The following is a 23,093-nucleotide window of genomic DNA, read 5'->3' on the forward strand; positions in this document are numbered from 1 at the left end:
ATGAACAGCCAGTATTTCCTAACTCACAAGTTTCCAGCAGGGTGAAATGGACTCCTGCCCAGATGGCAAATGCACAAGAGATTTTCTAAATCCGACACTTAGGAATTACACTATTGGAATTTGATTCGAGAATTAACAACTATTTTTTGTTGAAAATTGGGGTTATGAAAATTGCATTTACTGCGCCTCTTAATGTATTAAAGGAAGAGGAGGGAGGTGACAGCACTTCAGGATGTAAACTTAACTGTTCAAAAATGTGTTCCAATTAAAATGATTACCAGTTTCCTTGTTGCATAGTAACGGCTTGTGGTTCAGCAGCACATTTTTCTCAACTTTCAACTCCAAGTGATTAATATGGTTTCTGATCTCCCCTCCCTCTCTCTCTCCCCCAAACCCCGCTCCCCACAATCATCAAAGAGTCAGGGCAACTGTGAGAATCAGTAATGTTAGGTAAATTCATGCCATTGTTAATGAAGAAAATAGGAAAACTCAACTTTCAGGGCTGGCACTGGTAACATGGTGGCCCTGGGGAAACCTACGTTCTGGGGCCCAGGTTGAGAGAGGGTAAGGGAAGCCAATGACCCCCTGGGGTCCGATTAGGGAGGAAGCAGTTTAAAGAGCACCTCTATTGAAGAAGCAAGTTGTTCCAATCTCTTCACTCTCCATCCTGCCTAGGCTGGGGGCCAGAAAACACTAGATCACTGGGGGCACTCTGTTACCACCACAAAATTATGCGTTGACAGTCACACAGCAGAGACCATTTGAAGGGTAGGTATCTCTTAAAGCTGCCTATCTGAGGAAGTGAAAAACATGAATTTGGCACTCCTAGATGATGGACCAATTTTTCTCAACTCCTAAAACGAGCTCTGACCACCCTCTGAAGATACCAGAAAGACCAATAGTAAATCTTTCCTTTTTCCCTAATTCCCTTATTGTATTTGTCTAGGTGTTTTTCCATGGCAACCTTTAGCCCATCACTTTCCCCTGATTTCCTTTTATAGCAGTAGAATTTACTGAGGACTTACACTGTACTAAGTCCTTGGAAGGGTACAACAGTTAGTAGACATGACTCCGCATACTTCATTTCTCTGGCATCAGGTTGCTCACTGTGACCCAATCTCACCTATCTCCCCACTGACCCCTTCCTCGTGCCCTCTCCCTGGCCTGGAACTTCCTCTCCCCGATACATGCTGGACCTATAAAGCACCTATAAAGCCTTACTGGGGTGGCATCTCCGGGGGCCCTGCCCCAATTGAGCCCTCTTTTCTCCAGCTCCCTCTCCTGTCTGTGTTGTCTAAGAACTTGGATCTTAGAGTGGCATGAAGAGCAGCATGGCTGAGTGGACAGAGCACAGGCCTGGACGTCCAAAGGTCATGGGTTCTAATCCTGGCTCTGCCACTTATCCACTGTGTGATCTTTGGCAAGTTACTTAACTCCTCTGTGCCTCAGTTACCTCATGTGTAAAATGGGGATTGAGACGCTGAGCCCCACATAGGACAGGGACTGTGTCCAATCCCATTTGCTGTTTCCTTCCCAGCTCTTAGTAGTGCCTGGTACAAAGTAAGTGCTTAACAAATACCAATATTATCGTTATTATTATTACTATTATTATTAATAATGATAATAATAATATAAATACACTATGGGTATGTACATCAGTGTTGTGCAGGGGTGAATAAAGGCTGAGAATCCAAGTGTCGATCTCATGAAGTATTTTCTGCCCAGACTTTTACAGAACAATATCTGCTAAATAACATAAAGGGAAGAGTCAAAATCAACAACAGAACAGAACCCGGCGGAAAGTCAGTTACTTATAGTCCTTAGCAGAATACCTCATCTATGTACTTCTTTCCTAACACTTAGTACAGTGCTTAGCACATAGAAAGCGCATACCATTATTATTATTAATAGTATTACTACTATTACTTCTTTAGCATGCTGAAGCATTAATTTTCTAAAAGTACCCTAGGACAGAGTTTCCCAGCTGGCATGTTGCAGGATGAATAGGGGGTGCTCTCAACTATGTCGCACAATATAGGGGGGCTCTGGGCATACATGACACAAGCCTTTTATGTTCCCAAATGGAGGGAGCTAGTTGGAGATGGCAATGCATGCCACTGTCCAAGCCCAGGACTGGACTAATAAAAAAAGCTAGTAGGGTCTGGGGTCTCAGTCAAGCCCCCCAGATCATGGCCCCTCTTGACCTTACCAACAAATAGCACTCATTGATCACTTACTCTGGGCAAATCAATGTATTAAGAGCTTGCGAGGGTGTGATAGAGTTATTAGTAATGTAATCAGTGAGTCAGTTGTATTTATTGAGCAATTACTGCATACTAAGTGCTTGGGAGAGTAAAGTGTAACGCTATCAGAGAAACATTACCTGGCCACAACAAGCTTACAGTCTAGAGGTGGAGAAAGACATTAATATAAATAACTACAGATATGTACATAAGTGCTGTGGGGCTGGGAGGGGGGATGAATAAAGGGAGCAAGTCAGGGTGATGCAGAAGGGAGTGGGAGAAGAGGAAAAGAGGCCTTAGTTACCTCCTAGTCATCTACTTACCTACTCTTCTCTGCTATATATTGATTGATGTGGCAGACCCTACAGCAAAGCAGAGAGCCCCTCCCAAGACTCTGGCTCTTCCAGATGGTCTGCAGATATGGGGTGTGAAAGACTGTCAGTCACTCAACTGTACTTATGGAGCAGTTACTGTATGCAGAGCACTGTACTAAGTGCTTGGGAGAGTGTAATATAGCAATAAAAAGGCACATCCTCTGTCCACAATGAGTTTAAAGTTTAGAGGGGAAGATATTAATATAAATTATAGATAGGGACATAAGTGCTATGGGTGGGGGGGGGAAAGAGGGGGTGGTGTTTGCCTTTTTTAAAAACTTAACAGGAGGTAATCAGGACCCAGCCCACAAGAGAAAGGCCCAGGACCACTTATAATAGTTGAAGAGAGATACTTGATATGTACCACTAGGATGAGGACATTTGGGCATGCCTCTAAACTGTAAACTCATTATGGGCAGGGAACAGATCTGCTAATTTTGTTGTACTGTACTCTCCCAAGTGCTTAGTACAGTACTCTGCACATAGTAAGTGGTGCATAAATATGATTGACTGACTGAGTACCTGAGGTCTCTGACTGGTGTTGCCAGAATGAGGTCCTGCTGAGCTGATTACAAGAGGATTCCTGAGGGAATGGAGGGCTTCTTCTGATTTGGGAGATGCCTATATTCGGTATACCTTTGATAAGCCTGCATCTTCCTACCCCAGGGGCTCACAAGGTGGCAAAGCATTATCCCCGCTTTGATAATGGCCTATCAAATTTGAGAGTTGGAGACTGACCAGTTGTGTATTTAAAAATCAAGTCCCAGCTTCCAGTGCCTGGCACAGATTAAGTGCTTAACAAATAGCACCACCATCATCACCTTAAAAAGGTGAATTCAGTTTAGTGAACATACTATACACTCAGATACCTGGGCCACTTTCTTTTCAAAAGCTGGACATCACTGAGTTAGAGAAGAACATTTTTTTTGGGGAAAAAAAGGGCTAGCCACTGTATTTTCAATTTTAACAGATCCACCTTATTAGAAATAAGATTCTTAGAAATATAGAATGGAGAATTTAACTATTAGAGGTAGAAGATTTACCATATAAATCATTTTTATGAACAGTTTGTCATGCTAAAATCTATAGGCTGTAAGAAAAAATGGTTATTTCTTAAAAAAACAAATTATATATGTCCATAGTGCAAAAACTATATATTCACATATAGAAGGAGGGTGGTCTAGTGGAAAGAGCATGGGCCTAGGAATCAGAGACTTCGGGTTCTAATTCTGGCTCTGCAACTTGTCCGCTGTATGAACCTGGGTAAGTCACTTAACTTCTCTGTGCCTCACTTTTTTAAATCTGTAAAATGGGGATTAATTCCTACTTCCTCCTATTTAGACTAAAGCCCCATGTGGGACAGGGACTGTGTCCAACCTGAATATCTTGTATCTACCCCAGTGCTCAGCATATAGTAAGTCCTTAACAAATACCATAACAGAAATTATTCATAACCAGATGCATAAATTGGAAGACTAGAACACAGCTTCCTTAAAGCGCATAGTGCTTCAAATGTAAAAACTGTATTTTTACTGTGTCTACACTGTATTAGCTGTTGTACTCTCCCAAGCACTTACTACAGTGCTCTGCACACAGTAAGTACTCAATAAATGCCACTGATTGATTCATTGGTTTCATAAAGAGTGATCAACTAGAAGCATTCAGTGCACTTAAAAGAAAACTGATCTGTACACTTTCTGTGCCTTTAAATGCAACTATAGTCCTTATATCTAAACCTTTATAGGGCCACTGAAAGATTAAAAAGAGTTCATCTATTAACTCTTTTCCCATTCCAAATGCTGGAACAGCATGCTTTTTGGAACATAAAGCTATGCAAGTAATACAGCCAGGGATTGGATTGGGGAGGCTATGGGAAGGATGGGTTATTTGCTCAATAAATATTTAGGATTGGAAAGGGACAGTTGGGTTGCAGGTAGGAAGGAGGCCAAGACAAGCTTTCATAGAAAGTGTGCTACCCGAGTAAACCAGACCGATAGCTTCATAAGGCAATGGGGGGACACATCCAGTAATTCAGTTTCTACTTAAGCTGCTTGACCCAGGCCTGTTTTAAGAGGATTTTTGTGGCTATCTTCAAGAGATTGGTTTTTAAATGAGGATTTACGCTTCCTCTGACAACTTCAAGGGCAAAGTTACTACTAGAGAGACCAGGGAGCATGAAGAATTGGTAAGAAACATGGAGTGGGGGTGTAAGTGAGAGAGTCAAGAGTCTCTGCATTATTTCCATTATCAATTTTCTCACCTACCATATATAACCAGCCGACCCTTCCCCTTTTTGTAAGATGGGTGTGCTATACTATCCCTTTCTCAGAAGAGAATTATTGTAAGGATTAGTGAGCTATTTCTTTCGAGGGCCTAAGGAATCAAAGGCTACATTAAGGACTTCCTTGACTGTTCTGGTAAATGATTAAATCCACAACACACAAAATTCACACACTTCTCCATAAAAATAAACACAGAGAATTGCAGAGAGAAGTAGGGAGTGCAAGCTGGATAATCATATAGTGGACTGTAAAGGTAAGCGTATTCAAGGCCAAATTTCTAAACTTAACTAAGTTGCAACAAAATTCAATAGGCCAGAATTGCAATTTATTTCTTATTGAATCTGAGGTGCAAATATAATAAAGCTCTCATAAAATTCTTCTAACTGAATGATTGGGAAAACAAACAACACTACTGGCCATAACTTCATGCCGATATTAGAGCCTTTAAATGCTTTGCATGCTCGGATTTTCCAATTAGGTTGTTTACTAGGTCAAGACACAGAACACGTGTAACTTGCCAGAGGTCCAAATGCCAGGATCTCTGAAGCTCAATGCTGGCTCTATCCACTTTATGCTAACAATTTTAAAAGGATTCGTGGCAATAAATGTCAATAAATAATTCTCTGCATGAATAGTTACAGAATCGGGATCACTGAAAATCATCAGGTAATGGGTGGTGTACAGCTTTACTTCATTTTGTAAATCTTCAAGATGTAACTACTGCCTGGGCCTCTGGGTGCAAGGACAGAAAATGAAATCCATGGAACAATACATGCTTCATGTTAATGAGGTAAAAAGCTCAAATGGGTTTTCACTGGCCTCTAAAAGGAAGTAGACTCGAGTCTGGTTGGAGTAGGGATAGAGAAGTCAATTAAGAATCATGTCAAACAGGTTACTAGACCAAGAACAGCTTCTTGAATTTCCTGTAAAGGGTAACTAGTAGTAGCAGGGATAGAAGTAGTAGTAGTAATGGTATTTATTGAGCACCCACTGAGTACAGTGCACTGTACTAAATACTTGGGAAACTACAATGGAAGCACAAGACATGGTCCCTGACCACAAATTTAGATTAGTGATGTGCACTCTGCACACAGTAAGTGCTCAATAAATATACCACTGACTGCATGTGTGTGCTTAATAATATCTGTTGTGTTTTCAGAGAAAGTGGGGAGTAGTCCCCAATATTCAATATTGATAGCTGGAATGTAAATAGTACACCTATTGTACTAGAGTGAAGAATAACAATAATTACGGTGGCACTTAAGTGTTCATTAAGTGCCAAGCACTTTACTATACGTAGGGATAGATGCAAGATAATCAGGTCACACACAGCCCCAGTGGGGTTCAATTTAAGTAGGAGGGAAAACAGGTACTTAATCTTCATTTTGCAGATGAGGAGACAGATGTACAGAGAAGTGAAGTGACTTGTCCAAGGTCACACAGCAGGCAAGTGGCAGCACAGGGATTAAGATCCTTGGTCCTCTAATGCCCAGGCCTGTGCTCTTCCTACTAGGCCAGGCTGATTACCATTGGAGAAACAAAAAATTGTTTTGGGGGCTAAAGCCCAAAGATGATAGGGCTGTCCTTTCCATGCAGTGGCTTGAGGATACTGATTCAGTTGATATCCTTTAGAACAGTGTATTCTCTAATTCTGGACCTTTTTCTCTAGGCCTGACTAAATGATAAAAACTGCTTCAATTCCTCAAGTTGCACTTTTATTTGCAGTTTACAATCTAATATTCCAAAAATTATAAAGAATTTGAGTTATAGTCTAGGGATTTTAAATAATATACCACATTATCAATAATCTTTCATCTACTCTATTAGACAGTCTTGCAACAAAGCACAATTTGAGGACATGACTGGGAGAGAATGAAAAATCACAAGATGTGTAAGAATTTAACATTTGATGCCATAAAAGCTCTTTTAATAAAAAAAAAACCTACGCCTGCCACTGATGATAAATATTAGAAATGGATACCTGCCTAGACAGAAACACACGGAGGAAGAGAAAGAGAAATGGAATTTATCTTCATGACTAAGGTGGTGATAACATTGTGATATATGAGGAATACCATATTTCAAAAGGTCATCTTTTAATTGGGATGATTAATATTAAATTTCATACATTACATGGGCTGTTTATTCAAGAGTATTATTAAGAATGAAGTGAAAAATGGAGTTGCTCATCAAGGTGCTGATGACTGTACAGAAATAAATGATTGATGCGGTACAAAGCATTTTAATGCTTTGAACAACAGCAGTTATTTATTACTGGGCTCTGAGGCAGTGGAAGGAGAATAATAGGATTGATCCAAGGCAGCTCAAAACCACCCCTGATGTATAAATACACATTTCCCACTCTTCTCTGTCCCAGGTTTTCTGAACAAGGCAGCTTACCCAGTTAGACAGCTCTTTAAATGACGCTCGACAATTATATTACAGTCTTCTAGCAGACAATAAAGCTTCAACATCTTGAATAATTTAAAAATTTCCAGAGGTATAAAGGGTGAAAGGGGGGGTTGAGAAGAGAGCTCTGAATTGGGAGGAAAGGAATGACAGTCAAATCCAAAGCTGTTTCATTTCAGACAAGAGAAATGAAATGCTACATTTCAAGAGTAGCAAGCTTTCCTGAACTGCTTTTCTCTTAAACAAATTCTTCTAAAAGGCCCAACATGGCCAAAGTGTTTTTGGCATGGAAAGAGTTGAGACAGTGGACCAGTGGACTTTCTGCCCTGAGCACTCTCTGATTTCACCAAGTGTGATTTTACAGGATGCTTCCAGAAATCCTCTGGAACCACTTGTTCGTTTATTCAGTTGAATTTATTGAGTGTTTACAGTGTGCAAAGCACTGTAATAATAATCATAACAAAAATGATTATGGCATTTGTTAAGCGATTACTATGTGACAGGCACTGCACAAAGCGCTGGGGTACATACAATCTCAGCTCTGCCACTTGTCAGCTGTGTGACTGTGGGCAAGTCACTTAACTTCTCTGTGCCTCAGTTCCCTCATCTGTAAAATGGGGATTAAGACTGTGAGCCCCACATGGGACAACCTGATTCCCCTGTGTTTACCCCAGCGCTTAGAACAGTGCTCTGCACATAGCAAGCGCTTAACAAATACCAACATTATTATTATTATTACAATCAAATTGGATTGGACACAGTTCCTGGTCCATGTGGAACTCACAGTCTCAACCCCCATTTTACAGATGAAGTAACTGAGGCATGGAGAAGTAAAGTGACTTGCCTAAGGTCACAGAGCAGACAAGTGGAGGAAGCTGGATTAGAACCTATGCCCTTCTGACTTCCAGGTCCGTTCATTATCCCCTACACCAATGCTTGGGACAGTACACTATAACAACAAACAGACACATTCCCCTCCCCACAACCTGTTATAGGGGAGAAATAAATTCAGCACATTATCTCAGACTTTGACAAGTTGGGTTTTCCTGTGGGCAAGAGAGCAAGAAAATACTGAGCGGCAATAACAAAACAGCTTCTAACAGAGAAAATTGTGGACACCAGTCAGACAGGCCAAAAGATCGTGGGAGAAATACCTGCCATTTTCAGAGATTTAGCTACTTTTCTTGCTAAACTGAGGGGAGGATCCTTCTGATCCTGTACTCAGTGTTGGGTAGGAAAATGCCAAGAAGGGAAAGCCAGACCCGAATTCTATCCCCAGACATTGCTTCTTTTGTTTTAAGTTGGCAGTGCTGCTCCGAATGAGAGTAAAGGAAGAAAAGATAAAGACCCTGAGCCAATTTCCCAACAAGGGACACAAAAGGACAGAAAGACATGAACGAAATACACATAGATGTACTTTGGATCAGTAGCAGAAAACTAAATAAAACGATGAGCAAAGAGAATTCTTTAAAATACACAATCTCGTTTTCCCTGTACATTTTTTACCCATTGACCTGGCTGTGCCTCCGTGTTTGTCTAGTACAATCACTCTATTTGTTTTTAGCAAGTTCATTGGGGTAAAAGTTTAAGGGGGCATGACGACTTTCTTTACGCTTTTTGCTCGCACATGCTGAAGTCTTTTTCTAAATTAATCTTTTGCTCTAAAGCTTTCAATCACTACTGACGGTACCAAAAAACGGCTTAGTCTTTACAAGTTGGAGCTAAGTAAATTCAGCTGCTTTGGAATGCTGTGAGAGGGAACATATATACATTTCCACATTTAAATATAGACTTTTTACACATGGATAACTTGCAAATGTCTGAACCTTAGGGCTTCTCATACGGGTAGCTCTCCAAGAGACCGGATCTGTGGGAGTGTGGAAAAGTATTTAAAAATAAAACTTATGTGAATAGAAGTATAGTTTTGTTCTCGTACAGGAAATTTCCCCTCAATTTTTAACTTAGCCAAGTTGGTGTGGAATTACACACTTTTCAACTGCTACAGGGAAGGATTTTCGTTCATTTGCTCTGAAACCTGGTGTATTTTAGGAATCACATCCATACAGATTGTGAGCTTCTTGAGGGATAAGGTCTGTGTCTAATTCCCACCTGTGCATTCTTTTCCAATGCTTAGTACATGCTCTACAAACAGTACGCGCTTAATAAATACCATTACTACTAAGTTGTTACATGAGGGGCAGCTAATAAAGAACATTAGCATGAGAAGCAGTGTGGTCTAATGGTTAGAGCACAGGTCTGGAAGTCAGAAGGACCTGGGTTCTAATTCGGCTCTGCCACCTGACTGCTGTGTGACCTTGGGCAAGTGACTTAACATCTCTGCTCGGTTACCTGCCCTGTTAAAAGGAGATTAAGACTGTGATCCCTATGTGGGACATGGACTGTGACTAGCCTGATTAACTTGTATCTAGCACTTAGTACAGTGCCTGGAACATAGTAAGCACTTAAAAACCATTAAAAAATAGTAGGTGTTAAGAGATGCCAATTCTACTTATTTATATTGATGCCTGTTTACTTGTTTTGATGTCTGTTCCCCTTCCCCTCACCTCAGACTATAAGCACAGTTGTGGGCAGGGATTGTCTGTCTTTATTGCTGTATTGTACTTTCCAAGTACTCAGTACCCCTCTGCATACAGTAAGCACTCAGTAAATACAATTGAATTACTTTCCTGATTCTGCCACCTCTTCACTGAGGAATTTAGATATCCAACCTCTTAAAGCTTCAGTTTCTTCAACTGTAAGCTAGGGAGAGCCTCATTTTATTTCATTCATTCAATAGTATTTCATTCATTCAATAGTATTTATTGAGCGCTTACTATGTGCAGAGCACTGTACTAAGCGCTTGGGATGAACAGGTCGGCAACAGATAGAGACAGTCCCTGCCGTTTGACGGGCTTACAGTCTAATCGACGGGCTTACAGTCTAATTGACGGGTTTAATTTCACAAGGGTGTTATGAGACTTAATAGGATGCTTTGAGTGCCATGGAAAATGCCAGTACGGAAATACAAGGTACAGCACTACTAACATTGCCAGATTTTCTTTTACAATGGATTTTCCCACTTTCCCTTGTGGTAAATGAAATGGAATTAAGCACAAAGCTTATCCCTGATATTTAGTTTGCAATTAAAAATACGAAGTTAAAAAATTAGGCTGCTGAATGGCTTGCAACTTAAACGTGTTCTCTCACCACACCAGCAATGGTTTGGATTTCCAAGCTGACTTTTGGACACACAATGAATGGTGAGTTAATGTCAGTAGGAGAGCTTTAACTTCTAAGTTTCAGCAAGTTGCGCAGTTAAATTTTAATTCTCAAAAGGTGGCTGCAAAGTGGATTGGCCCATATTTTGGAGAAATAGGAATGATAGTGGTATTTGTTAAGCACTTACTATGTGCCAAGTTCTGTACTAAGCATTGGGTTAGATACAAGATAATCAAGTAGGACATCGTTCCTGGCCCACTTTGGGTATGTGGGAGAACAGCTATTGAGTCCCCATTTTACAGATGAGGAAACAGAGGCACTGAGAAATTAAGTGGCTTACCCAAGGACAAATAGCAAGTAAATGGCATAGCAGGGATTAAAATCCTTGTCCTCTGACTCCCCGGCCTGTGCTCTTTCCACTATGCCATGCTTCTTCTCATTAACATTTCTCAAGTGTCTGAGGAAAGACTGATTTCGTATAAGCAATAGCTATTGGTCTGTGAAGCAGATATCTTTAGTTGTACAAAATGGATATTATAGGTGGCCTTTGCTAGAATGACCAAGGCTGTTCAAAGAAAATGGCACAGCACCTACTCTCCAGTTCCAGGACCTATTTAAAGCACCGTATCTTGGTAGTCATTTCAGAGGTACTCAAAACACTTTGGTCAGAATCAAGAGTCACAGGCTCAGTGATGTGCTTAACAGGGTGTTAATGGTTCAGGTATGCAGTTCAATGCTGTTTCTGCCACACAGTATAACTGGGCAACCCAACAGTCACCAGAGCCCCTGCGTAAGGCCAAGAGAGCGGTAGCTGAATGGATGTGTTCTCATTTAAGAAGGAATAAGAAAGCTCTAGTAATTGCAGGCTAGGGTGTCAAAAATGTCAACCACAGTTCAGTGACTGTCTTAATAGCAGGTTCTGAATTTGTACGGTTTTTAAAACAAGACTTTTTAGCTGAGTGATTCTCAAACTTTTCTTACTGAAGACCACTGGCATCATTAGCCTTGGTTTAAGGGACCAAGCCAGCTTTTGTCCTTATCTTCCAACTCCCAGGGCCATCTGAAAATTTCCTCGCCACGTTTGAATCTTCATCCAAATATCACCTCCTGACAAAACCCAGCAGTGCACAGCCCATTTATATTTAACATTGCTTAGAGGTAAGAAAAGCTCTAAAATTATCTAGCTCTCCACAACTCTCCAGGGCAAGGATGAATCATCAGATTGGGGTAGAGTGCAAAACAATAAGGTTAAGAAGTTTTAGTTTGGATGAATAACATAGTCAGGTTTTTCTCACCAAAATGACTTTCCGACCGCATTTTGGAATATCTATGCTCAATTTTCTACACACCATGTTAGCTACTGGGGTACATCATTTTGAGTAACCACAAAACTTTTTTGGCTGTGGCTATCACTCCTGTCAGTTCTCCAAAAACTCTTTACACAGTTTGGATAGACTGTAAACTCTAGAATGTAAGCTCCTAGTGGGCAGGGAATATGTCTGCCATCTCTGTTATAATGAGCTCTCCTAAGCGCTTAGTACGGTGATCGGCAATGAAAACGATTGATTGATCACTAAAAGTCTATTTTTAAATTGGCTGGATAGAACTTAGGGCGCTTTGGAAGAAGGTTGTGTTCATGTGCATGGCGGCCATCAAGGAAATTAGTATGACAGGGTGTCTTCCTTAATGAACGAACAGTTTCCCCATATTAAACGAGAAATGACTGCATGTTGAATGTGAATGGCACTGTGCTTTTATTTCACCATATCAATACTTCGTTAGCATTACCCGGGAAACTACATCCAATACAAGCTCTGCTATTGGTCCAGTGGAAAGTGCATCCTAGGAATTGGGACACCTCGGTCCTAGCCCCAATTCTGCATATCTGCTTCATAATGTGCTGCACCTCTGCTTGCCTACTACTTTGTGGCACCTGGCGCCCCAGCCACAACATGGCAGGGACACAAGAATGTGAGTGCTGCGGCCCAAAACACTAACACTATAATCAATTCCCGCACATGGGTTCTTGGTCGTGAACCCCAGGGCCAAGGATCATCTGACAGGAAAGTTCAAGTTCACTGCTACCGTAGCCTTTCTGGTAAGAGTAAACTTTAGCATGACACACTGTAGCTGGGTAATGAACTCCCGATACTGGATTAAAGTAGCAACATCATGGTGTTGAATGCTGAAGGCAGTAAGTCGGGGCTACTGGTTTCAAATTGGATTAGAATGCCTTTTTTTGTTTGTTTTTTTCCACAAGCCTTCTTGAGTTTCACCTAGTATGACTGAAGCCAGGCAGTCCCTAACCCTCCTTTTACTTCATAAACTTTATTCTTGCCAACTTCAGGTACGTTCAGGTGCCTGTGCTTTATTCAGTTTGAAAAGGAAACCAGTCGCAGAAGAAAGTTTATCCCACTAGAGCAAGGCCAGAACTAGCCTGCCATCACATAGCCCAAAGCCTCCTGGCTTGAGCTCGCTTTCCTCACTCGCTGCTTTGATGTATTTATGCCATTAGTTCTTTCCCTGTGTGTCTACTGTCAGTCTCCCCTCTTCAGTCAATTGTATTTATTGAGTGCTTACTGTGTGCAGAGCACTGTTCTAAGCACTTGGGGAGTACAATTTAACAGTATTGGTAGACACATTCCTTGTCAGTAAGGACCTTACTGTCAAGAGGGGGAGATAGACATTAATATAAATTGCAGATATGTGCATGTTCATTTATTCAATCATATTTATTGAGCGATTACTGTGTGCAAAGCACTGTACTATGCGCTTACGTACATTGTGTGGGGCTACGGGTGGAGTGAATAAAGGGTGATGAAAATCCAAGTGCAATCCTCCCTCCTCTCCTCTCCCCCCACTATTCCATGTGGGTTAGGGATGAGGTCTAATGCCCTTCCATCTTTCCTTTCACACTTAGAACAGTGTTTTACCCAAAGTAAACAGTTTAACAAATACACTGAGGATATGCTACACTGGGGAAACCTCAGCAGGAATGTGAAATCTTTAGCCAACATGAGTCCTATTCTACATGAGCCAGCTAAACCCCATAACGATGGCCCCATTGTTGAGTGGAGAAAAAACGATTTCGAGACGAATGTCTAAGCATTGGCTTTGTTAGTGTTCAACCCAATAAGAGTTGTGTTAGTTTTAATAGTGGAGATAAAGGTTATTTATTTATTGAAACCACTCTGGCTTTTACCTCAATCCTCCCACCCATTTTTTCTTTAAAATTTTAGTTTTTCAGTCAAAAGTGGCATACAATCAGAATTCAACACATTTGGTCACCAAATAAAAATTCCGTTCATCTAGCCTGCATGTAGGATCTTTGGAATAACTTTTTATTTATTTGTTCTAGATTGTTTAATATCTTACCTTAACATCTTTCTATTTCCCAGCTGTTTGCTAATTTCACCTAGAAATGCTTGCTTTTCTCATTGTACTCTGTACATGATAATTTGAAAAAAACCCAAAACACAAACAAACAAGAAAACACCGTCTGGAATTAGCAGTCTTGTGGCAAAACAAAATGCTAATTAGAGGAAATATGTAATTAAAATGTAATTTTAGTGTATGTGGTCATCTTGATGATAATAGTCTCACAGATATAATTAGGATTAATGAATAACTGCTGGAATTAAATGCGAAACCATAAATTTACACGGAAGTGCTGCAGCTTTGCACTTATTTATGACATAGTGCTTTCAAAACAAGGGGGCGCAACTGAAGAATAGACATTTCAATTTATACTTGGACCATAAGAGCAAAGTGATTTTGCCTTTGTGGTGACCTAGTATGTAAATCATAGGAAGTTTTGTTTCAGACAAGTCATGAAATAACTTATGTTATCTGCTATTTCCTTGGGCAAGCCAGAAACCACTCTCGAGTGCTGTCACGAAGTTGCAGTATGAGAGCTTCTCCAGGTGCAGCAGGTTCTCCATAAGGAGTTGCGATCAACGAACACCCAAATAATAATAATTTGAATTTATTCAGGCTTTTCATTTTCCAAATCATTTTCACATCAATGATCTTATTTTATCCTCAAAACATCTGGTGAGGTAGGAAGAGGCAGAGTGGAAGAGCTGGGACTAGTACCAGGGACTCTTGACTTCCAGTTGGATGCTCTTTCTACTATTTCAATGATTCCCTCTCTTTCCTTTTTCCCTCCAACCCCTTTTCACATTAATTCTGGACTTTCTGCACACAATAGGTACTTAAAAAACACCTCTGATTGAATAAATGATTGATGTTCTCAGAACAGTGGAAAAAAAAGCTCTGAATAAGAGCTATATAGTCCTTTGGATTGAAATTTCAAACAGACAAAACTGTCATATTAAGATTGTCGAAACCTTTCTGCTTGAGCCAGTGTGCAGCATGTTTGGATGATCTCTTTGACCACCTGGCCAGAATGAGGAAAATGAACTGCAAGTGCTAGATGAGACTGAGGAAGTAGTAAAACTTGGCATATAGCAACAGCAGGAGACTTCAATTTTCCCCTCATAGATTGATGGAATCAAGGAGAGAAATGAAGGAAAAATTTGGGGATAGGAAAAATGGCTGTTTTCTGGAATCACTGGATGTACAACCAGCAAAGAAAGACATTATACTGAATTTGAGCAGTGAACAGGAGTTGTAGCAGAAAGTACATGGGGGTGAGAGTCAGGCCCTCTGCAATGTAACATTCTTGTTTAAAGGAGGGGGAAGGGAAGGCAGAACAAAAATAAACAAAAAAGCCCCCAAAACCCCAATACAAGGAAATTTAATTTTAAGAAAAAAACTGAAAGAATAAAGACTTTATTTAGGGAGGAAGTGAAAAGTGTTTGCAGGGGTAGTTAAAAAAAAAAGTGAAGTACTGGAAGAATTCCAATTTCCTGATTCCCAGGTCTGTGCTCTTTCCATTAGGCTACACTGCCAGTTGCCCTAATCAATTCATCATCAGTATTTGCTGAGCACCTTCTGTGTGCATAGTCCCGTATTTTGGGTTTAGGAGAGTACAAGAGAATTAGGAGACCAGATCCCTCCCCTCAGGGAATGATCCCTGTGCCTCCAGGCTGTAATCCCGAGGGGCTGCTGAGGCAAATCAATTATATTTAATCAGTCATAAGTATTGAGGGCTGACTGTGTGCAGAGCACTCTACAAAGCACTTGGGAGAGTGTGTGTGTATATATATAATGGTATTTGTTAAGCGCTTACTATGTGCCAGGCACTGTTCTAGAGAGTATATATAACAGAGTTGGTAAACATGGTCCCTGCCCACAAGGAGCTTAAAGTCTACCCCCACGGCACCCCAATCTCTACTGAGAACACGCCCTGTACCTCTGGGCTCATATTTTATTGCAGCACCAGCTTGAAGCCTTACATATTTTAGAATGTTGAGAAAGCTTTGATGTTGACTGGCTCTGGATGATTTGGCTGTCCCTTTCACCAACACACTTGTTGGATGCTGAGCTTTATGTTTTGTGATTTTCGTATTAATATTATTTCACCTTTCCTATTGAGTCTGTTGCCAAATTCCTCCACAATTTATTATTTGTTTGGGAGCTTCTGGAGGGGACCATATCTCTTTTTCAACAATGTATTTTTTCCCCAACACTTAAAACAGTGCTCTGCACCCATCATGTGCTTAATACGTGCTGCTGGTGCTGCTGTTGTGCTATTACTCCTACTCAAGGAACTTACAATGGAGCCTTCAAGGCATTTGGAGGAGACAGATCGATTTAAAGGCTACCACAAATAACACTTTCAAAATCCTGCTTAGTAGGATGGTTTATTTAAAAGCTATTTAAATTCACTCTGCAGTTGTCTTTTTTGTTTTAGGAGGGAACGTGTTTATTAGTAAAGGTCAGAGGCTGTCCTTTCCTCACCCCTAATTAAAACAAATCTGCTTGCTGTTTGCTGATGATAATTGTTAGTCTGAGTGCTCCATTAGCAGAAGACATAAAGTGGTTGCTTGTTTGGAGCTTTCTGGACCATATAGCTTGGCAGCAAAACAAAATAAAAAAATACCAGACCAAAGAAAAAGCCTACTAAAAGGCCAGAGACACTGCAGTCCTTTAGTTCTGAAACCCCCACCTGCTTCCTCCCTCCCACATAACATTAGCAATGATCAGAAAATGTTAGATCTGGGCAATGACTGAGGAGAGGAAATATATTTTCTGAAATTATTTATAATTTTGAGACCTCCGCTTTCGAGTTAGTAATTTGAGGGCGGCCACTGAACGTCACATAATTTAAGACTTAACAATTCAGTGTCCCAGGAAACCTGGCCAAATGTTTTAAAGGCTGGAGAAGACAGATAAGAGTTTATTTTTTAAAGTTAATTTATCAATTCAAACTGGAAGGAGAAAAGCAGCCATCATGCTGACCAATTCTATGATGGGTGATTTCCTTTTTAACATTTGACTTAACATTTTATTTCCTTAAGACTATCTTAGAGTTAGTGAACATTTAACAATTAATGTAATTAAATCACGGTGCTTGAACTCTCTTAGTTAACCTCGAATGGCTAAACACTATTTTTATGGTATTTGTTAAGTGCTTACTATGTGCCAAGCACTGTACTAAATGCTGGGGTAGATACAGCTAGTCTGGTTGGACACAGTCCGTGTCCCACAAGGGGTTCACAATCTTTATCCCCATTTTACAGTTGAGGTAACTGAGGAACAGAGATGTGAAGTTATTTGCTCAAGCAAGTGGCGGAGCAGGGACTAGAGCTCATGTCCTTCTGACTCCCAGGCCCATGCTCTACCCACTATCTGATATTAGTGCCTAAAAATAGTGTTTATTAAACACCTGCTCATTCACAGACTCCTTCATTTATGTCTTTGGGGCCAAACCAGACTCAAATACCATTCAGGTCCTAAAACCATGTAAGTGTACATGAGAATTCTCTAAAATCTAATACTTCAGAATGAATAAAGAATTCATTCCTCCATCCTCCTTTCCCTAGTTCTCAGCCTTGTTCAGTCGCCTCAACTTTTCCCAGTTTCCTTTAGCTGATATCCTAGATATTTTTTAAGCGACTTTGCAGCAATCACAGTTGAAGGCTGTGATTTTATTGAGAGGCACATCTCGATTAAAAAAAATGAGGCACACAGCATCAGCCAGCCAGAAAGAGGTAGTGATACAGCAGTCAACTAAAGATTGCCACCACAAAAGTTGAGTCTATCGCCCCCCCCCCAGGAACCCTCATTTCTTTTTGACAAAACTTTCCTTAGAAATTCCCTCTCTGACACAGTGCTCATCCTGCCTCTTTGCCAGCTGCTTCCCAAACAGGGAGACAGAAACCATATTAAAGGTATTTATTGAGCACTTGATTGCAGTGCACTGTTTTAAGAGCTTAAATGCACAATGGAAGACAGAGAAAAACCCTATGGTACTGGACTGGGTCATTTCAGGGGTTTCAGGCTGGGTGTGCAACTACATTCCTTGTCCACATATCCATCATTCCAACATGGCCTACCACACAGTGCAAGGAGCTCAGTGCATTTTGAAAGCCAATAAAGATTTCATTTTCAGAAGGGTCACTTCCATTGAAAATGGAAAAAGTAATCAAAGAGAAATGACTTTTTCATTTTCAAACAACTCCACATAACAGAACGTAAATCTGAAGGCACTCATACACAAATGCACCACCTCCTCTTAACACCCTGTCAGCTGATCATTTTCAAGTAAAGATCACACATTTGAGAAGCTTCTGATACTACCAGAAAATTCTTAAATATATTCTATTTATAAACAGGGATGAGTGGTTTTTTTTTTCACTTTGTCCACATTTGGCTCACTCATGTTCACCAAAGCAGCTTACTTCAATTCTTAAAATAAGATCCAGATTTTCAACTCATTTAATTTTCTCCAATATCTAGGTCCTAACCTTTTGTTAAATCACAATTAGTAACTATGAAGACATTGATTGATGAACCAAAAGAGAAACATTTTAATAGAGATTTATTATGAAACACCAGTATGCTTTGGAACCAGTATCTAGCCCTTAGAACAGTCCTTGGCACATAGTAAGCACTTAACAAATACCATCATTATTATTACTTCTAAACTGCTAAGAAGAGAGAGCTGGAAAAGTGATTTATAAAACCTCTACCTATTCCTAACTACACTCTACTATTCTCCTTAACTGTGACATTATTATTCTATCACTCACTGAACAAAATTACCACTCTGTATAACTCCCTTTTCCTCAAAAGCTTCAGAGAGCTCTCTCAGAGTTATCTCAGTCTTTCCCAAGAAACATATTGGATGGAATTAATCCACAAGGAGAAAGTGACAGAAATAGGACCAGGACATCTATTACCTGACCTAATGATGCCTGAGCTATGCCAACTACTGGATCATGCTGTTCCCTCAAAACTCTTCAAACTTAATACAACACAGAGGCCAAATAACTCAAATTAAATTATTTTTTAAAAACAGTCTCTCTTGTTTCCCGGCTCTGCCACTTCTCAGCTGTGTGACTGTGGGCAAGTCACTTAACTTCTCTGGGCCTCAGTGACCTCATCTGTAAAATGGGGATGAAGACTGTGAGCCCCACATGGGACAAACTGATTACCCTGTATCTACCCCAACACTTAGAACAGTGCTCTGCACATAGTAAGCGCTTAACAAATACCAACATTATTATTATTGTTTAAATGTAAACTTCTTGAGGGGAGGGACCAGGTCTTAGTCTTTTGTAATTTGCCTCAGGGCCTATTAAAGTGCCTCAAATTTTTACACTCAAAATTAAAATCCAGGGGATGCTACCGTTTTCATTCTAATGATATTACAGGTCCTCTCAAAACCAAGGCCTTCTCTGATCTTTCTGATGTTTAAGAAACCCTGGAGATCCATCTAAAATAAAAACCAGTTGAAAGGAGGAATGTTTGAGGCTTCTCAGCAGCTTTCCAAAGACACACTGAATATTGTGGGGGGTGAGGGAGCAACGGCTACTGCTTTTATTTTCGAGGAGCAGCCATGATAGTGGCAGCTGAATGGTGTAGGAGTCTCTAATGGAGTCACTGCAACCATATGGCCTAGTTCTGAGTATCTAGGCATGTGGAGCTAGCTCTAAGTCACTACTGAGGGAAACGTAGAAGAATGAGGAAGGGTGGTACGATGGCATGGCAGTAGTTCAGCATTGTTTGAAGCATAATCATCTCTGGGAAACTGGCTGGAACTGGCAGGCAGGCCATTTGCAGGGTCTGATCTTTTTGTAAATAGGTGGGTCTCAAAAGGTCTCTGTCAAATTGACAGGAGTGAAACCCAGTGGCTGAATGTCTGATGAAAAGTGTTTGAGAATGACACTTACATAAGCCAGAGATCCCCTTGGACACACACTGTCATGCAGTTCTTTTTTTTTTCTCCAAATGGCATTTGTTAAGCACTTACTCTGTGCCAGGCAGTGAACTGAGAACTAGGGCAGATACAAACTAATCAGGATGGACACATGAAACCCACAGTATTCACCCCGATTTTACAGATGAGGTAACTGAGGCACAGTGAAAATAAGTGATTTACCCAAGGTCACAGAGCACACAAGTGGTGGAGGCAGGATTAGAACCCAGGTCCTTCTGACTTCTACGCCTTTGCTCTATCCACTAGGCCACACTGCTTCCACTGTGGAAATCTTCCTGAAAGAAACCTCCCTGCTTCACAACTGGCTGCTTTTACTCTTTCAGGCCCCAAAATTACAATGTAATGTCATATCAAATGCCAGTTTACTTTAGTCTCAAGACATTTTAACATGAATATGGATATTGTCACTGAATCCTAATGAGTGCTCGCTCTCAAGCATCAAGTTACTTCTTTAAATCATCAACTTAATGTGTGTGGCAGCAGCCAAGAACAGCCAACTGAGTTAGGCATCATCAGAAGGGACCCAGAATATCAAATAAAAGGCAGAGTTTTACCATTAGGTTCGGACACAAAATACTGCAAGCGATTCTGGTTGTCATATCTTAGTACAGAGCTGGAAAATCTACAGTTAAGTGCAACAAAATGAAGACTAGAGCAACTCTGTAGATGACAGACTGAAAAGAGGTGAACTCACCATAATATCAATAATTATGCTAATTGTCATATATGTTTAAGAACTTACTATGTATCCAGCACTGTACTAAGCACTGGGACTCATAGTCTATGTAGGAAGAAGAGATATTGAATCTCTATTTTAGAGATGAGAAACATAGGCCCAGAGAAGTTAGGTGACATGCCCAAGGCAACACACAGCACACAAGTAGCCTGCTCTTCTGAAAAGGTGAAGGTTAAAAGGGGACATGACTGATGTTTACTAAAGGTCTAACACCAAATCCCATAATGAGGGGACTTCCACTGAAGCTCAAAGGTGGTAAGATTCAAAACAAAAGGAATTTCCTACTATAGGAAGCTGCAGAAGTCAAAAATCAAGAGGGGTTTGGATCAATTCAAGAGTGCTCCAAAGGGGCCTTTGAGCGAAAGTTAGGAATGCACAAGGAAAAGTTAGGAATGTTTGGATGGTTCATCCTTAGCCATCAGGATAGTTGTCAAGAAAAGCAACCAACAAAATAGCTCTGGAAACATCTGGCTGAGTCTGTTGGAAACAGAATCCTTGACTGGATAGACCACAGTGTTGGCCCGGGAATAGCACTGCTGACATTCTGGCAGGTCCACATCTAGTATCAGCTGCAGGAAAAAAAATATGAATTCTTTGTGCATATGGGTGCCAATACCAACTGCACAGCCAGCCTGGATGAAATATTGCTAAAGCATTTTAAAAAGGAGTATCCCACATATGAAACACCCTGAAAAGATGAAGCCTCTCCATAAGCACCTATATATATATATAAATATATATTAATGCAAATGCATTAATGTCATCATTTACATTTTTGTCAGCATATTATAAATTCTTTCAGGGTAGGGATTGTGTCTCTTGCTTGTATATTTTCTTAGGCACCTAATCCAGTGCTTTGCCCTGATGAGCTGGTAAATAAATACTATTGGCAATGATGAAACGTGTCCTATTTTTATGTATGCCACAAGGAAATGGATCCTTGCTGAAAAGTTCTGGTTAACTTTTGCATATATTTTATAAGGCATGCTCAGCCTAGATTCCTAAGCAATGAACACACTAATGAAGTTTCTAAGAGTAGTAATAGTATCTATTGAACAGACTCTGGGACCAATGCAATGTATTGAGCACTTGGTAAGTACAAAACAGAGAAGTGACACATTGTCTGTCCACAAGGCTTTTACACTCAAATTGGGAAGACAGACACAAATATTACTAGCACAGGAATCAAAGTAAACATTTGAATGCACAACTGAATAACCTATGCCCTTATCCTGAGCAGTTTAACATATGCTTTGATATTGCTGGAGGGTTTGGGATTTGGGGAACTTATTGGAAAAGGCTTATTGAAGGAAGGGCACTTTAGGATTTTGAATTGGATGAGCTCTGTGGTCTGTCAGATTTGGGGAGGAAATTCCAGTCCTGAATCTAGTCCTAGTTATATATTAACTACTGGTTGCAGAACCCTACATAAAAGTTTACTTAGAAACACAAATACCAAGTGCACAGACAGCCTGGATGAAATATTGCTGAAGCATTTTAAAAAGGAGTATCCCACATGTGAAATATAATGAAAGGATGAAGCCTCTCCCTAAGCACTTAGTACTATGCTTAAGTGCTTAGGAAAGTCCTTAAGTGCTTAGGATAGTGCTCTGCACACTGTAAGTGCTCAATAAATACTATTGAACATATGCATGCAGATGCATACACACACACACACTCACACACAAAAGCAACAGCTCTGTCTCTCTATATGTTCAAAGAAGTTATTGAAAGTGGCTGTTGTCTAAGCATGTTGGTTGGGTCCAAGAGCCTTGATCCACACCCTGTGCCTTCCCTCTAAATTTTAGTGCTGACAAGCTTTCTTTTCCCCTTTAGCTGCTTCAGTGTTAATTAAAAAAACTCCAGAGTTTAAAACCCAAAGAATTATCTGTGGGCATTAACTCTTGATTGCCTGTAGTTAGTAGCATCTATTTTTGATTCCAGTTGTGCTTATCATAACCACCTCGATCGCTGAAGTCATCCACCAGCACGATCTCTGCTACTAACTCCGGCGGCGAGCGGTTCAGGACACTGTGGACAGTGCGCAAGAGGGAAGACCATCCCTCATTGTGGAATGGGATGATGACACTGGTGTTTGGCAGCTTCTCCAGGTACAACTTGTTGTTACAGCTAAAGAGGAAAAAAAAAATCATTTAGCTTCAAAATTCAACTCAGGAAGTAAATACTAGAGATGGCCTTGAAACTCGAGTATTACTACCCGATGCCACTTGAGCATTATTTGAGTAATCTTCCATAAAGTCTTCTAAGAAGCCTTCCCCGATTATGCCCATTTTTCCATGGCTCCCTCTCCCTTCCGCATTGTCTGTGGACATGGATCTGTAACCTTTGGGCAATTGATATTCGTCTCTCAGCACTTATGAGGATATCTAAAAATTATGTTATGACTTATTTATATTAATGTTAGTCTCCCCTTCTAGACTGGACACTCGTAGGCAAGGAATGTTTCTAACAACTCTGTTG

At 40.5% G+C, this 23,093-nt stretch overlaps 1 protein-coding gene across 1 annotated transcript in view; it reads right to left on the reverse strand.

Annotated features, from left to right (window-relative positions):
* Window positions 1–23,093, reverse strand: part of GALNT10 (polypeptide N-acetylgalactosaminyltransferase 10) — a 157,752-nt gene that overhangs the window by 54,776 nt on the left and 79,883 nt on the right. The window contains exon 4 of the mRNA XM_029050329.2: window positions 22,576–22,742. Coding sequence (XP_028906162.2) covers window positions 22,576–22,742 — 167 coding nt within the window. The remainder of the gene's footprint in view (window positions 1–22,575; window positions 22,743–23,093) is intronic.

The sequence above is a fragment of the Ornithorhynchus anatinus genome, chromosome X1 (assembly GCF_004115215.2).
Source record: "Ornithorhynchus anatinus isolate Pmale09 chromosome X1, mOrnAna1.pri.v4, whole genome shotgun sequence".
In the NCBI taxonomy this organism is placed as follows: Eukaryota; Metazoa; Chordata; class Mammalia; order Monotremata; family Ornithorhynchidae; genus Ornithorhynchus; species Ornithorhynchus anatinus.